The sequence below is a fragment of the Protopterus annectens genome, chromosome 8.part0, assembly GCF_019279795.1.
Source record: "Protopterus annectens isolate FY-2018-M chromosome 8.part0, PAN1.0, whole genome shotgun sequence".
NCBI lineage: Eukaryota > Metazoa > Chordata > Ceratodontiformes > Protopteridae > Protopterus > Protopterus annectens.
In genome coordinates this window covers 640,021,281-640,037,009 of record NC_056741.1, presented here as the reverse complement: position 1 = coordinate 640,037,009, position 15,729 = coordinate 640,021,281, and the positions used below count along the sequence as shown (strand labels likewise).

Genomic DNA, 15,729 nt, shown 5'->3' with positions numbered 1-15,729 from the left:
CCTGCTCCTACTCTATTACCTTTAGCTCTCTAGTTATTTGCTCCTAATACATTGTTTCTTTTGCCAGTTTTTCCATTTTCTAGTCCTGTGCTGACTTAGTTCTTAGAATACTTTCTGATACTTTGTAAATATATTATTCTATATGGCTGTTATTCTCCTTAAGAATCTGTAACCAAAATCTCATTCTCTCCTTATATCTTGAATTTCCCCTACATCATCATCCCTCTTCACTTTTAATTATAGCTTTCTGCTTGTCTTAACTGTCTAGCTCTACAATATCCATTCAAATCAGATAGGATTAAACCACACTGTTCTGGAAGGATCAACTTATCTCACTTCACCCTTGTTCTCATGTTTTCTCAGACAAAATACTTCAACTCTTTATTAATAGGTTTCCACAACTTCTCCTATGGTTGAGAAAAATATGCCTGGCCTGTATATAAAAGTAAAGGGACAAAAATAGTTTCATCGTTTGCATCTTGTTAAACATATCCAGTAAAGAGAGCTACAAGTTTCTCATTTTTTGAATTATCTTCTATTTAGTCTCTTACCGCATATCCTTAAGTTGCCATAATGGAATCCTTTTTAACCCATACTTCTAAATATTTCATTTTATTATGTCCCCATAAATACGGATATTGCTGAACCAATTCATGTGTGCAAACGTAGATTGCAGCTGTACCCTTTGTTTTGTCTTCATTAATTTTATATCCTGAAAAGACTTGAAACTGCCTAAAAAAATTCCACACCACCACTATGTCTTTTTCTTGCTTTAGTACAAAATAATATCAATCTGGTGTTATTTTTGATGTATTCTGAAAGTTGGATGTAAGTGATTTTTTCCTAGTGTTTTCATCAAGGACAGGTACGATGGAAGTAGGCCAGTACTGCCATGCATTTTCAATGTTTGGTTGCTTTGGAAGTGGTCTGATCAAGGGTATTTTCCAAGCGCAAGACATGCTGCGATTGGATAAACAGACATTTTATATATATATATATATATATATATATATATATATATATATATATATATATATATATATATATATATATATATATGTATATATATATATATATATATATATATATATATATATATATGAAGTACAGGGACGATAAAGTAATTTCTGCTGAAGAGAGTGGACCAGGAATTAAAGGTATCTGTCCTAGTGATGTAGGAATACGGTTTAGGAGGGGTTCAATATCTTTATTTCTTACTTGTTTAAAGTTCAAGGGAGGTATAAAAGGTGGAGAAAGGGTGTTTGTGTAGAGGAAATATAATAGTCTAGTGGAAAACAGGAGAGATTACTGAATTCTTTAAGAAAGTTAGAGAGCAAGAGTCAGCTTTGTGAACATTGTATGGTATCATGAGATAAGGTGTTACTGAGAGTTTTGTGGGACATTAACATATTTAGGTTTTCCAAGAAGTGACAACAGTTGGTTTTAAGATGGTTGAATCTACATCAGCGTATTGCTTGTTTTGAAACGTTTCATAAAGTAATAAAATGTTCCCAATTGTCTGGGATTGGGGTTTGTTTCCATTTATGCCATGATTTGTCTGCTAAATGTAGATGTAGCTTAAGTTGTTTTGTCATCCAATTATTTTTTTATCTGTCTAAGTAGTCTTTGGGTAAGAAGAAAGAATTTATCTTGCAGAAAAAAGTAGAGTTTCTGTGAGGGTTTCTGCTGCTATGATATAGATCATGGGAGTAGAGAATTAGAGATGAATCCATTGAAGAGAGATGGAATTAAATTTTGTTAATAAACGCAAAATATTTTGGTATGAATTAAAACTATCTTGGAGGGAGTTTGAGAGACTAGTTGATTTTGAAGGCAAAGCGACATTGGTCAGAGTAGGTGGAAAACTGTTTATAGTAGAAATTTTTGATGAACAATTAGTAATTAAAAGGTCAAGAATGTAAAAATAGTAGGGGTGTATAGATTGGGTCATGCTGGCTTAATAATTTGTTGGATGAAATCAAGATAATCAAGGAATTCAAACATGTCTGTAGAATGGGGGCCTAGAAAATTAAGGCTAAATTCACCAAGAAAAATTACACTGTTGATCTTGTTAGTGATTGACATGACTGTGATGACCGTGCCCTGGCCCAGCAATCAAGGAGCCACAATCCTTACCACTAACACCAGGGAGGGTGTCTCATATAAGAGGAAAGGATAATAGATACACACAGTAAAGTACAGTTTCCCTTAAGTGCTCACAGAGATCACAGTCAGTCTGGGGTTGGTTGCTCCCTTGCTTCCCAGGTCCCCAATAAGACTCCCCACTGGCACAGCTATAGGGTGCAGATCTCAGCCTAGCTGGCAAGTTAACCTCCAGTACCCTCTCTGTCCCACCAGTGCTTCGTGTCTCTGCCCAGGTAGCTGACACACCACACGCACTTTGAGATAAGTATTTATACAACTTCACAGACACTCCTGGGAAAGGCTGACACAGATTCTCCAGTTGTGCCCCTTTACCCAGACTATACGGTAGTAATTTCTGCCACCACCAGCTAATAAATATCAGCTACCCAAAGGCCCTTACAAGGGTGTCCAATTATTACTGTGCAATGTTGTTATCCAATTGGTAATGTGATTAATCTGTCTAAGGCTTATTTGAAGGGCTTATTACAATAAACTCTATAAATATGTAATGTACTCTATAGCTTTCTTATCTCTACACAAACCAGCCACAGGTAAAAGGTTTTAAAATATTTAATAATAAATAATTAAAAACACAAGACAATACTACTACACCACAGTGACATCTAAGAGTTCAGAGATCACACAGAAACTTAAAACAATACAGTAGGAAAGTTCTGATATAACAGAAAAACACTTGTCTAACTTTCTTCTACGTTTCTAGATATACTACAAAAAAATACTTCTAAGACACTACTTACGTAAGACAACAGGCAGAGTGCTGAGTTGTAAATCAAGATCAAAATGCTCACAGTCTCTCTCTGAACAATAGTTTTTAAACTTACTAACAAAAAGCTCTGCTAGGGCCCTCCCAGATTACATAATTTTGACACTTAGGTTTTCCCAGTATACACATTACATCATTTTGACACTTACTCTGGAGTTCCCAGGCCCAAAGGCTACATTATTTAGCAATCTAACACCTGCTCAGGACACTACAACAATAAAAGACATTTCACATTTCCACTCTAGCAATTATACCTTACGTTAAGACAATAGAAAGAATGTGTTCAGCCAGCCACTTCGGCACCACTATTTAGATCAAAAGAGTATACAAGACATAATTTTAACTTCAAAGAACAGATGTGAAATGCTTGGCTTAGGTTTCCTTACAGCAGATGGCAATGTTGCTACAATCTTGAAGTTCACATTTTACAGTGTTTTCTTTCATTTAAGAACACAAGTATGTATTTTACATTTATATTTACAAATGATAGAATTATGTATCAAATTCTATTTGACTAGGCTGGCAGCCTTTGCACATCTTCCCCCAATCTTCACATCTCTCCCCGTGGAGAACTCAAGCTAGTTTTTCAAGTGACCCTTGAGAAACGCCGCTTGAGAGGGTTAGGTCTATCTGAGGGTACCTCACCCCATTCCCTGTCTTGAGAGCCCCTCTGCATTGGCATTGCTACTCCCACTGCAGTGCTGCACTGACATATCATATGCTTGCAACCCCAGGCTCCATTGTATCAATTTGGCATTTTGCTGACTGTCCCTGTTTAACCATGTTAGGGGGTTGTAATCTGTCATTACATTGAACTTTCTTCCATACAGATAAGGTTGACGTTTTTGCAGTGCCCACACTATGGCTAGACATTCCTTTTCTACAGCTGCATAGCATTCCTCCCTGGGTAGATGCCTACGGCTGAGATAAAACCACTGGGTGCCCTTCCCCTCTGAAGAAATCCATGGTTTGAAGCATCCACCTGCAAAACAAATTATTTGCTGTAATCTGGACTGGCTAGCACAGGGGATCCTCCTAAAGCTTCTTTAAGCTTCTGAAATGCCTGCTCACATGCTGGGGTCCACACTACCTTATCTGGCCTGTTCTTCCTTGTCAGGTCTGTGAGGGGAGCAGCTATGGTACTATAACTAGGGACAAACTTTCTTTAGTACCCCGCTGTCCCTAAGAATGCCCTCACCTGCTTTTTGGTAACAGGTGCAGGCCATGCCTGAATAGCTTCCACATTGGCAGGTTCCTTATCTTACCTTTCCCCACTCTATGTCCTAGGTAGGAGACATCTGCCATACCCACCATTTGCTCGGCTTAATGGTCAACCCTGCCGTCTGTAGTCTGCCTAGTACCTCCCTAACATGCTGAAGGTGCTCTGGCCAGGAATGGCTGTAGATGGCAATATCATCTAGGCAAGCGAGGACAAACCCTCCTGCTCCTGCTATGATATTATCCACCAGCCTCTTGTAAGTTGCTGGGGCATTCTTCATCCCAAAGGGCATCTTTGTGAACTCATTCAAGCCCAAAGGAGTCACAAAGGCTGACTTCTCTCTAGCACTGGGAGTCAACGGCACCTGCCAGTAAGCCTTGTTAAGATCAGTGGTTGTAAGATACTTAGCCCCACCCAGCTACTCTTGGGCCTCAACTATCCTAGGCATGGGGTAAGCATCTGACTCTGTGTGACTATTTAATTTCCTGTAATCTACACAGAACCTGGTGCTGCCATCCTTCTTTGGCACCTGCACCACTGGGGAGGCCTAGGGACTGTTGGACGCTTGAATCACCCCTAGTTCCAACATCTCCTATACCTCCTCCTTCAGAGTCTGTCTGACTCTCTCAGGCACGCTATAAGAGGCCTGCCTAATAGGACTTTGACACCTTGTATACACTTGGTGATGCATCAGGTGGGTGCACCCTGGTTTCCCAGTGAACATGTCCCCAAATTCCTGCAACACTGCTCAGATTTCTCGAACTTGGGTTGGAGATAGCTGCTGGGACATTGCTACTCCTTGCACTGAGGTGTCAGCCCGAGCCTCACTGAGGAGATCAGTCCCCAGATCTCCCTCAGCCTCCTCCTGCAATCCACTGCAAATACTCAGCACAAGGGCCTCCCTATCATGGTAAGGTTTCATCATGTTAACATGGTACAATTTGTGCCCCTGCCATCTGCCTAGCACTTCCACCATGTAGTTAATATCATTTACCTTTCTTACCACCTTGTAGGGTCCCTCCCAAGCTGCTTGCAGCTTGTTGTTTCTGACAGGAATGAGAACCATTACCCGCTGCCCCACAGCATACTCTCTAGCTCGAGCATTCCTGTCATACCACACCTTTTTCTGTTGTTGGGCTTCTGCCAGGTTCTCCTGGGCCAAGCCCATGAGTTCCCTGAGCCTTGCCCTGAGGTTTAGGACGTATGCCACAACAGACTCCTTGTGAGACTCACGTTCACCTTCCCACTCATCTCAAATTAAATCTAGAGGTCCCCTCATCCTATGCTCAAACTGCAACTCAATGGGTGAAAAACCTGTGGATTCCTGGGGAACCTCTCTGTAAGCAAACAACAGATGGGGCAAATATCTGTCCCACTCCCTCTTAAACTGATCTGCAAATGCCCGTAGCATGGACTTGATTGTGGAGTTTAACCTCTCAACAAGACCATTAGTCTGGGGATGGTAGGGGGTGGTCTTTATGTGCTTCACCCCACAGTGTGCTTCACCCCACAGGACTTCCACAGACAAGCCAGCAAGTCTGACATGAAACTGGCACCTCGGTCATTCAGTATTTCTTTTGGGAAACCTACCCTGCTGAAAATCTCTAACAAAGCATTTGCCACCTTCTCTGCCTCAATGGAGGACAAAGCCACTGCCTCAGGGTATTGTGTAGTATAACCCACTACTACTAGGATATACTTTTTCCCTGTGCAGTTTGGGGTACTCAGAAGACCCACAATATCCACAGCTACCCATTGAAATGGCTCCTCAATCACAGGCAAAGGCATCAAAAGAGATCTCACCTTGTCTCCTGCCTTGCCTACCTTTTGGCACTGCTCCCAGGACCTGCAGTACCCTGTTACATCTCTGGAAATTCCAGGCCAATAGAAGTTTTGCATAATATGTCTCTTTGTACATTTTATGCCCATATGACCTGTAAAGGGAATATCATGGGCTATGGTTAGAAGTGCCAGACAGTAGGCTCTAGGCACTACCAACTGCTGTACTCTGTCACCTTCTAGCCCACCCTCAGGGGTCCACTCTCTGTACAGTAACCCTTTGTCCCAGTATATAGATTCTCCCTTCCCTTGAGAATCAGGTGCCTCCCTAGCTACCTGCCTCAGGCCTTGCAATGTAGGGTCTGACAGCTGAGCCTGTCTCAACTCTCTCCTTGTAACCCTTCCCAGCCCCCCTTCCACAGGAAGTCTGGCATCTTCTGACAGTGGTGACTCACTGTCAGCCTGGGTACTACTACTCACCTCTGCCTTTACAGTTACCCTGTCTAAGGGAACATCAGCACCCACAAGCAGCTGTGGCTCACCTTCAATCTCACTGCTACAGCGTAGCTCACTGAAGTAACCACCGCAGCAGTCCTGGTTGCAAGTATGCATTTTGTCTTGGTCTCCACCAGTCTACCAGACCTACATGCTTGTCTCCTAGTCTCATTGCGTATAACTGCATAAGTACATGGCACTGCTTCATCTGAATCCTTCCCTCTCAGGACATCTGCAGGATGGTAGTTCCATACCCCTGTTGTCTCAAAACAACCTACTACTGGCATTCTGTCTTACCCACTTACTGGCTCCCTCACCTTTGGTTCCCCACCTTGCATCCGTGGACATCTGTATGCCACATGGCCCTACTGGTTGCATTCAAAACATTTAACCCTAGCTCCTGGACGTGTACCTGGACTAGTGGCTTCCCCTGCTACTGGGAGATTCTGTTGGGTCAGTCTGTTCTGCCCACCATGGGTTCCTTTAGACCCATGACCAGTACTGGGGGTCCCCTTCCTGTGTAGGGCTGCCCTGCTTGCCAGGTACAGGTCTCCCTTCTTCCCCAACTCATCTGAAGTAGCACATTGTCTATCAGCTAACCAGATCCTCATGTCCTCAGGCAAAGTGCTAAGGGCTTATTCCCTCACCAAAAGGTCTGTCAGCCCTTCAAAAGTGGTGACCTGACATCCACTCACCCAGCTATGAAAATAAGTGCTCAGTTCAGCAACATATTCACATACATTTCCATCTGCCTTGCGTCTATGCTCACAAAACTTTTTCCTATACATTTCAGGTGTTAGCTTAAAACACTCTAAAAGACATTTTTTACAGTGGTATAATCAAAACAGAATCAGGCATTTGTGATATACAAGTTACAGCTTCCCCATGGAGTAAGGGGGTCAGGAACCGTACCCAGAGCCTTTGGTCAACACTATACTGTTTGCATACCCTTTCAAACATGTGAATGAAACTATCAAAATTATCCCCCTCTTTAAATTGCAGAAGAAATTTACTGACCTGTTGTGCTTCTGGGGTCCAGTTACTCCCTTCCCCATTACCTCCGTGACTCTGGTGAAGAGTCAGCATTTCCCTCTCATGATTCCTCTGACGCTCCTTTTCTTCGGCTTCTATCTCCAAATGCCTGGCCTCCAACTCAAGTCTCTTTAGCTCCAGCTGGATTTTTAAGTCCACTGCAGAAAGATTGAGCTGTCCATTCCCCGAGGATATTATATCTCCACTTCCAGTCTGATTGTCCTCCTGGATGCTGTTTTCTGATGCAGCTGTAACCAAGGCTGCAATCAGGTCTGCCTTAGTTAGGTTTCCAATGCACCAGTCCCCTAGCCTGGCACATCTCCACCAGCTGGCTCCTTGTCAGCTTTCCATACTCCTGTGCTGACATGCTGCCTGCTCACCCTGACTAACTAAGCTAACAAAAGAAATAAAACAACTGTGATATCTGAACTCTGAGTATACACTGCGTGGCTGATTTAGAGTATAAAACACCTTCAATGATCACTGTACATAAGCTACAGGATTCAATCTAACCACACCACTGCAAACCACAAGTGAGGATATCTTATCCCAACCACTGCCAACCACAAATGCAATGATATCTTATCCCAACCACTGCCACCACAAATGTGACAACCGTGCCCTGGCTCAGCAATCAAGAAGCCTCAATCCTTACCACTAACACCAGGGAGGGCATCTCATATAACAGGAAAGGATAACAAATACACACAGTGAAGTACAATTTCCCTTAAGTGCACACAGAGATCACAGTCAGTCTGCGGCTAGTTGCTCTCTTGCTTTCCAGGTCCCTAATAAGACTCGTCACTGGCACAGCTATATGGTCTAGATCTCAGCCTAGCTGGCAAGCTAACCTCCAGTACCTTCTCTGTCCCACCAGTGCTTCATGTCCCTGCCCACATCACATACACTTTGAGATAAGTATTTATACAACTTCTCAGACACTCCTGGGAAAGGCTGACACAGATTCTCCAGTTATGTCGCTTTACCCAGACTATACGGTAGTAATTTCTGCCGCCACCAGCTAATACTTATCAGCTACCCAAAGGCCCTTAAAAGGGTGTCCAATTATTACTGTGCAATGTTATTATCCAATTGGTAATGTGACTAATCAGTCTAAGGCTTATTGGAAGGGCTTATTACAATGTTGTTTGTCTTTCGGCTTTTCCCAGTAAGGGATCGCCACAGCGGAACTCCAGTCCACTAATGATTGGCAGTAGATTTTTACGAAACGCAGAGGTGCCAGCTCAACGCTCAACCTTCAACGAAGGCACACCCATTTACGCACGCATGTCTTTCAAACGCTACCCAACCGCGGGGAGGACATGCAGACTCCACACAGAAGGCACTCCCAAGCCCAGCCGAGAATCAAACAGGAGAACCTCTTGCTGTGAGGTAACAACGCTACCACCGTACTCTATAAATATGTAATGTACTCTAGAGCTTACTTATCTCTACACAAACCAACCATAGGTAAAAGGTTTTAAAATATTTAATAATAAATAATTAAAAACACAAGACAATACTACTACACCACAGTGACATCTAAGAGTTCAGAGATCACACAGAAACTTAAAACAATACAGTAGGAAAGTTCTGATATAACAGAAAAACACTTGTCTAACTTTCTTCTGAGTTCCTAGATATACTACAAGAAAACATACTTCTAAGACACTACTTACATAAGACAATAGGCAGAGTGCTGATAAGTTGGATATCAAGATCAAAATGCTCACAGTCTCTCTCTGAACAATAGTTTTTAAACTTACTAACAAACAGCTCTGCTAGGGCCCTCCCAGATTACATAATTTTGACACTTAGGTTTTCCCAGTATACACATTACATCATTTTGACACTTAGTCTGGAGTTCCCAGACCCAAAAGCTGCATTACTTAGCCATCTAACACCTGCTCAGGAAACTACAACAATAAAAGACATTTCACATGTACACTCTAGCAATCATTCCTTAAGTTAAGACAATATAAATAATGTGTTCAGCCAGCCACTTTGGCACCACTATTTAGATCAAAAGAGTATACAAAACATAATTTTACCTTCAAAGAACAGATGTGAAATGATTGGCTTAGGTTTCCTTACAGCAGATGGCAATGTTGCTACAATCTTGAAGTTCACATTTTACAGTGTTTTCTTTCATTTAAGAACACAAGCCTGTATTTTACATTTATATTTACAAATGATAGAATTATGTATCAAATTCTATTTGACTAGGCTCACAGCCTTCGCCCATCTTCCCAAATCTTCACAATGACATTAAGAATAACTAACTTGAAACATAAGATGAAGCTGCACTGTTCATATATATCTGGGCATTACCAGGGAGTGGTATGAAAACTCAGCAATTCTAGTTCTTTTCTTCTGGTAAGCAAAGTGCCACAATACTTGTTTTTATGTCTGTTGGTCACACCATTTACATTATCCACAGGTGCCCTTACTAGGTGAAGAGGGCTTACTTATCACTGTTATATCTCCACTGATACATACTGATACATTTTCCTTCCATAAGAGCAAACAGCCAGTGTTAGTGTATTACTGGGGGATTTGGGTGTTATCCACTAGTGATTAACTAGGAAAACAGTTGAAGCTTAATGCCATGAAGACTGAGGCCTTGGTAGTGCATGTTTTCTCTTTGCAACTTGCACTTATTTTGCCTCCATATATTACCTATGAAGAAACAAGTCTGTATCCAAACAGGAAAATCTGGGCATGATAATGACGGCTACTATTCATGGACTAGATGCCAGCTGCTGGTAATATTTATTGTTATCAGCTGAAGAACAACACCTTAATAACACATCACCCAAAGAGGATCTCTTGGTATGTGCTTATGCCCTGGTCTTTACAGACTTGAATAGTGCAATGCTACCTACCTGATGCATTTCAAAACTGAGATATTTTGGAGACAGATACTGCAGAACTCAAAAGAAAGGTTACGTAATTGTATAAACTACTATCATTATAAGACCTCATAACCATACTCCCCCTCAACTTTAGCTTCATGAAATACACTGGCTGCTGGTATAGTTGTAGCCCTGATTTTCTTAACCCTACAAAATAAAGGTTATCATAGCTTTGCAAATTGACTGTCTAGTAATCTAACTTAGATGTTGCATTTTGATGTCATAGGGGTGTCAGCAGTTCCAAGGACATGCCTGGAAACATCCAGTGTACATACCTTTGCTTACCAGCTGCACACCTTTGGAAACTACCACAAAAGTGCCTTCAGAAATCTTCCACTCTGGTCTGCTTTAATAGTGGTCCCTTAACACTCATGTTTTTGATTTGGCTTTTCTGGATGATGATTTAACTAGATTAACTTACTTCTGTTGTTTTAATTTTTTATATTTGTCTTTTTTTTCCCTTGTAGTATTTTTAGCACATGTCATGGTTAGGGCTTAAACACATAAATATTTTTTAACTTGTTTAAGCAAAGCAATAACTATATCACTAAGCTGCCATTTGGCAGTTACTTATAATATCATCTAGGTACTCATCGTTCGTGTTGATTTTATTCTGTTGTTAACCAGATGAATGACCTGGTCAGTGGATCCTTTTTCCACCATGATGCAAGTAAAATGCTCTTAAACAAAAAAATATTAAACCTGCTAAATAAGTTTACGTAGTACATTAAAACAAGATCAACTAAAATAATTTGTCTACTAGTGTGACTCTTGGGCATGTCATCAGAGAGTGCTCCCAGACTGAATCCCAAAAAAGTCTACTAGGACCAGTGCTGTACCCTGATTAACAAATACAAATAAACAAAGAAGCAAACAGTCCTCTGCAGTTATATAACACATTATACATGCAGATGTAGATGTATCCACCTAAAGATTAAACACTACATAACTATAAAAACATAAAATAGCATATTTTATATAATAGGAAATGTGTTTATAAAAGAAAGCTATATATTATATTGCTCTAATTAAAGTGAAATGCAATAAGTCAGAAAAATAAGCTAAATTGTTCTTTAATGTGTAAAAGAAGGTACTATCTAAAGGCTAGATGCTGGCTGAAAGTATAAGTATTATGGAAGCAAATGGCCTTTTGCATTAAAACAGGTTGATTTTGGAGGTATAGTAGTATTGAATCCCTATAATGAGACACTTTGTTTTTTGAAAGGACCTTCACTGCTGATGAATACTGTTTATGTAGCACACAAACACATGCAAAGCAAGAAAAAATAGAACATTACCATGAGTTTCACTGGAGTGACTGAACCAACCAAGCTTGTTCTTCCTTTTGTCTGTCAGGTCAGCAAGAGTGACACCTGATTAAAGAAGTGTATAAAAAGATGCAAGTCAGGGACATATGAAGGAAACATGAACAGAAGAAAATGTAACATGACAAGTTAAAGCAACAAAACAGTGAGGTATAAAGCTCATATCAAAACCAGCCAAGCTTGCACATTCCCTTAGAAACAGTTATACTGCAAAAGTCTGAAAAATAAGACAGAATCATGAATGAGGAAAGTTCCTGAAACCAGAATTGTCTAGCAAGAGTAAATTCACAGCCAATCACAATACCATTTTAAAAGCCAAATACAACAACAACTGCATCAAAGCGGTTGTAACCCACCTCAACTATGCACTATCTGGGTGATGGTGGGTGTGTGCTGTCACTGAAGCAGTGAGAATTTGAACATCTACTGTTACAGGTAAGTAAGACTTGTGCAACTGTACTATGTTAATCATTTATACTGCCCCAGTGGAATTTTGGGTAAATTCCCAAAGCTTACCCTACTTGGGAGTTGGACAGATAAAGATTCAGGAGCCCCTGGAAAATGGTTGTTGCAAAGCCTGCTCTGGACCTTGAAAAAGAATATAGTTTGCAGTGTTTTGTAAAGGTGTGAATACAGAACCATGCTGCTGCTTTTAGAGTCCATCCCTTTCCAATATGCCATCTATGAGGATACAGGCCTAGTTGAGTCAGACTTAACTTTACCTGGAAGAGATTTACCACAATGGGAGCAACAGAAAACAAGAGCAGAAAACAGCTACCATGTAATAGTTTGCTTAGAGACAAACTGACCTTACGTAGCCCTTGTATAGGAGAGGAAACAAAATTCCTAAAGGGCTTTGTTCTCTGGAAGTCCGCAGGCAGCTGAGGTACAATCTTGAAAGTATGTAGAATCTTTTCTTCCTTGTTTTTTTGGATTAGAATAGAACACTGGGAGATTGATGGATTGATTCATGGTAAATTCAGAAATAACTTTAAGCATGAATGACTGACAACCGCATATCCCAACCCTGATGTTTGTGAAAAATCAGACAGGTTTGGCTCTTCATGAGAGCTTGCAGCTCAGAGACTTGCTTTGCAGATGTTACAGCAGTGAGTAAAAAAATCTTCCAAGTAATGAACCAGAAAGTATCTGAGGGTTAGGCTCAAAAGAGGCAAGGTCAAATTTTCAAGGTTCAAAGGAAGTAAGGTCAATTTTTCAAGAACAAAGTTGAGATCCCAAGGAGGAAGAATTTGTTTTTGAGGTGGTCCATGTACAACACTCATTTCATAAACTATTTGGCCATACAGAGAGACAAAAGAGAGGGATCCATAGGCTAACAAGCTAGGATGACTGCAAGATGCACTTTGAAAGAAGTGTATGACAAAACATATCTAAGTAGCACACACAAATATTTCAAAACCAGTGGGGTTGAAACTCTTTTGGGACTTCTACTACTAGCTAGGTACTCTCCTAGAAAATCTCTTCCACTTGTAAGCTCACAATTTTCTAATTGCAGGTTCTCTTACCACATTAAATATGGAACAAGTGCCTAAAAACATAAAAATAGAATCATCCAGGCTATCAGCTGCAGCTGCTCTAAGTTGGGCTGTACCATTTGCCCCTGATCTTTTTTGAGCAGATCCATTCTGTGAGGAAACTTGTGGTAACTGCCCTTGGCCAATTCCATTTAAAGGTAGAACCAACTTTGCCTGGGCTAAAAGGGGGGTTACTACAATGATCTTTGGTAATTCTTTATAAATCTTTAGAAGTACATTGGAAACCAATGGAAAGGTTGGAAAGCATAGAGGAACATTCACAACCATGGAAATAATACACTATCTGCCTTCCAAGCATGGCTGTAAAGATGTCTTGAACAGAATGTTTTTAGCTGTCGATTTTGAAAGAAGGTGAACAGATCTACTTGAGGAGCTCCCCACATTTGGATCAAGTCCTGGAAGACCTCGACATAGGCCTTCCATTTGAGAGGGTTTGTCCAAAATTTGCTTAGTCTGTGTCTGTATTTTGCTCTGACAGAATGTATGTGGCCTGACAAGTTAGAACATGATGTACAGCCAGCTCCCAGGCCATCACTGTCAACCAGCAAAGAGGGTAGGACCTTGTACTCCTTTGCTTATTCAGGTACATCATGGTAGTCTTGTTTGTGACCACTAGAAGAGGACCCAGCAGAGTCCAAAAGTGCAGAATAATTTTTAAGGCATTAATCACTGCCAACATCTCTTTTATGTTTAGGTGTTTTAGTGTGTCCTGAGGATCCCACAAACCTTGCACCTGAACTCCCGTGGATACTGTTTTCCAAGCAAAATATAAAGAGTCCATCTGGGCAGTTTGGACTGAGGTCTGAAGAGAGAAAGGGATTCCTGATTTCAGAGACAGTTGATCCCTTGGGTCTATGTCAAATGATCAAAGTATATCTTTGATGAATACCTTTTCGCCGAACTGTCTTGAGCGAAATAACTTTTTATCGAACGCTGTTTTTGTCGAATTCCATTTTGTTGAAAAGTTTTTGTTGGCCAACACCCAGTAAGCAGCACAAGCTGTGTACTCACTTGTAAAGGAAGAATGTGCATTTGCTGCCAACTAATAAAATTATCATACTGCATTCATGAAATTACACTAATGTTTCCATGCAGAACATAGTCCCAAAAAAATGAATGTATTTTTTTTAAAAAAGTGTAAATAAAGTCAAGTGATCGCCATCAAATGATAGGACTAGTTTAGTCCATTGAGCATATGTAAACATAATTAAATGATTCATTCATACAAACTTTGTTCCAAAGAGGATTCCTCTTTCTTTACAGATTTAAAATAAACTTCAGCGATCAGCGTTAATCGATGACATGACAAAACATATTAAGCATGTGCAAAACTGTTAGCATCTACTCTCATTGAATATGTGCAGTGCTCCAAAATAATTTATGAAATTATAACATCTGGTAAGCACGTGCAAAAGTTTCTGCAGTAATTCTGATTTCATTCATGAACTGCTCCAATGTAAGTCATGTACAACTGCCAGCCATCAACGACTCAGCAAAGAAATATATTAGTTTAGCTGTAAGGTTTCTCTGTATACGGGTGAAGACCACTTCCGATTATTTCCATAAGTCAGCAATCCATAAATAGTGTATAATTGTCTACACAGCCTCCCTTTTGTTAAGCATACGCCATCCATAAACCAAATAAGGGATGCACATAAATCTGTCAAACTCTCTTTAGTAGAAAAGACTAGTACATATGAGTTACTGTGCAACTCCAACTTATGTCTTTGTAAAAACTGTCCATCATTTAATTCACGACTCATACACACTATAGTTATTATTGTCTTATATTGATTTCTTGATAATTTGTACACGCCTAACACTATTTACCTGCTACAGCATTGATCTTCTACTGGGTAAAGAGGTGGTACTCTCCATTGAGGTAGTGGCTATCACATCATCAACTATTATTACAGGAGTATCTTTTGATGAAGTTGCTCTTTCATTCAGTAAACTGCAAGCCATGTATCGCTCTACTTCAGAGGGGTCAGAAGCATGGTTATGAGCAGCTGATTTTAAGAATTGCTCTGTATTATCTACACACTTTGCTACTGCTCTACCTTTACAACTAGCAGACATTTTAGGTGGCAACACCAGTATTATCGTTCCTTTACCATCTTCTCTAAGTTGTATAAATATCTATCTATCTGTAGCATCTCTACGTCTTTGTGGTTCTACTTTCCCATACAGGCTCCCTATAACTCCTGGTTCATTATCCAGTGCTTCAGCCATAGCTTAATATTGTAGAAAGTATTACACTCTCATCAGCTTCTACATCTTACCCCTTATATATAACAGTGTAGATCTCAATTAAAAATGACTACTTTTTAAATGAAATCGATATAGGATAGTGTCACTAAGAACACATAATTGTCTTATTTGATAAGATAAATTAAATTAACAAGCTCACATGTAATATTGTGACTATAAAATGTACCATTTAAAGGGTTCAGCTCTCCCTAATCAAATACGAGTATTA

General features: G+C 40.3%; 1 protein-coding gene across 1 annotated transcript in view; it reads right to left on the bottom strand.

Annotated features, from left to right (window-relative positions):
- Positions 1-15,729, bottom strand: part of CACNA1F (calcium voltage-gated channel subunit alpha1 F) — a 4,101,209-nt gene that overhangs the window by 3,011,432 nt on the left and 1,074,048 nt on the right. Inside the window, 1 exon segment of the mRNA XM_044079296.1 lies at positions 11,668-11,742. Within this exon segment, the coding sequence (XP_043935231.1) occupies positions 11,668-11,742 (75 nt within the window).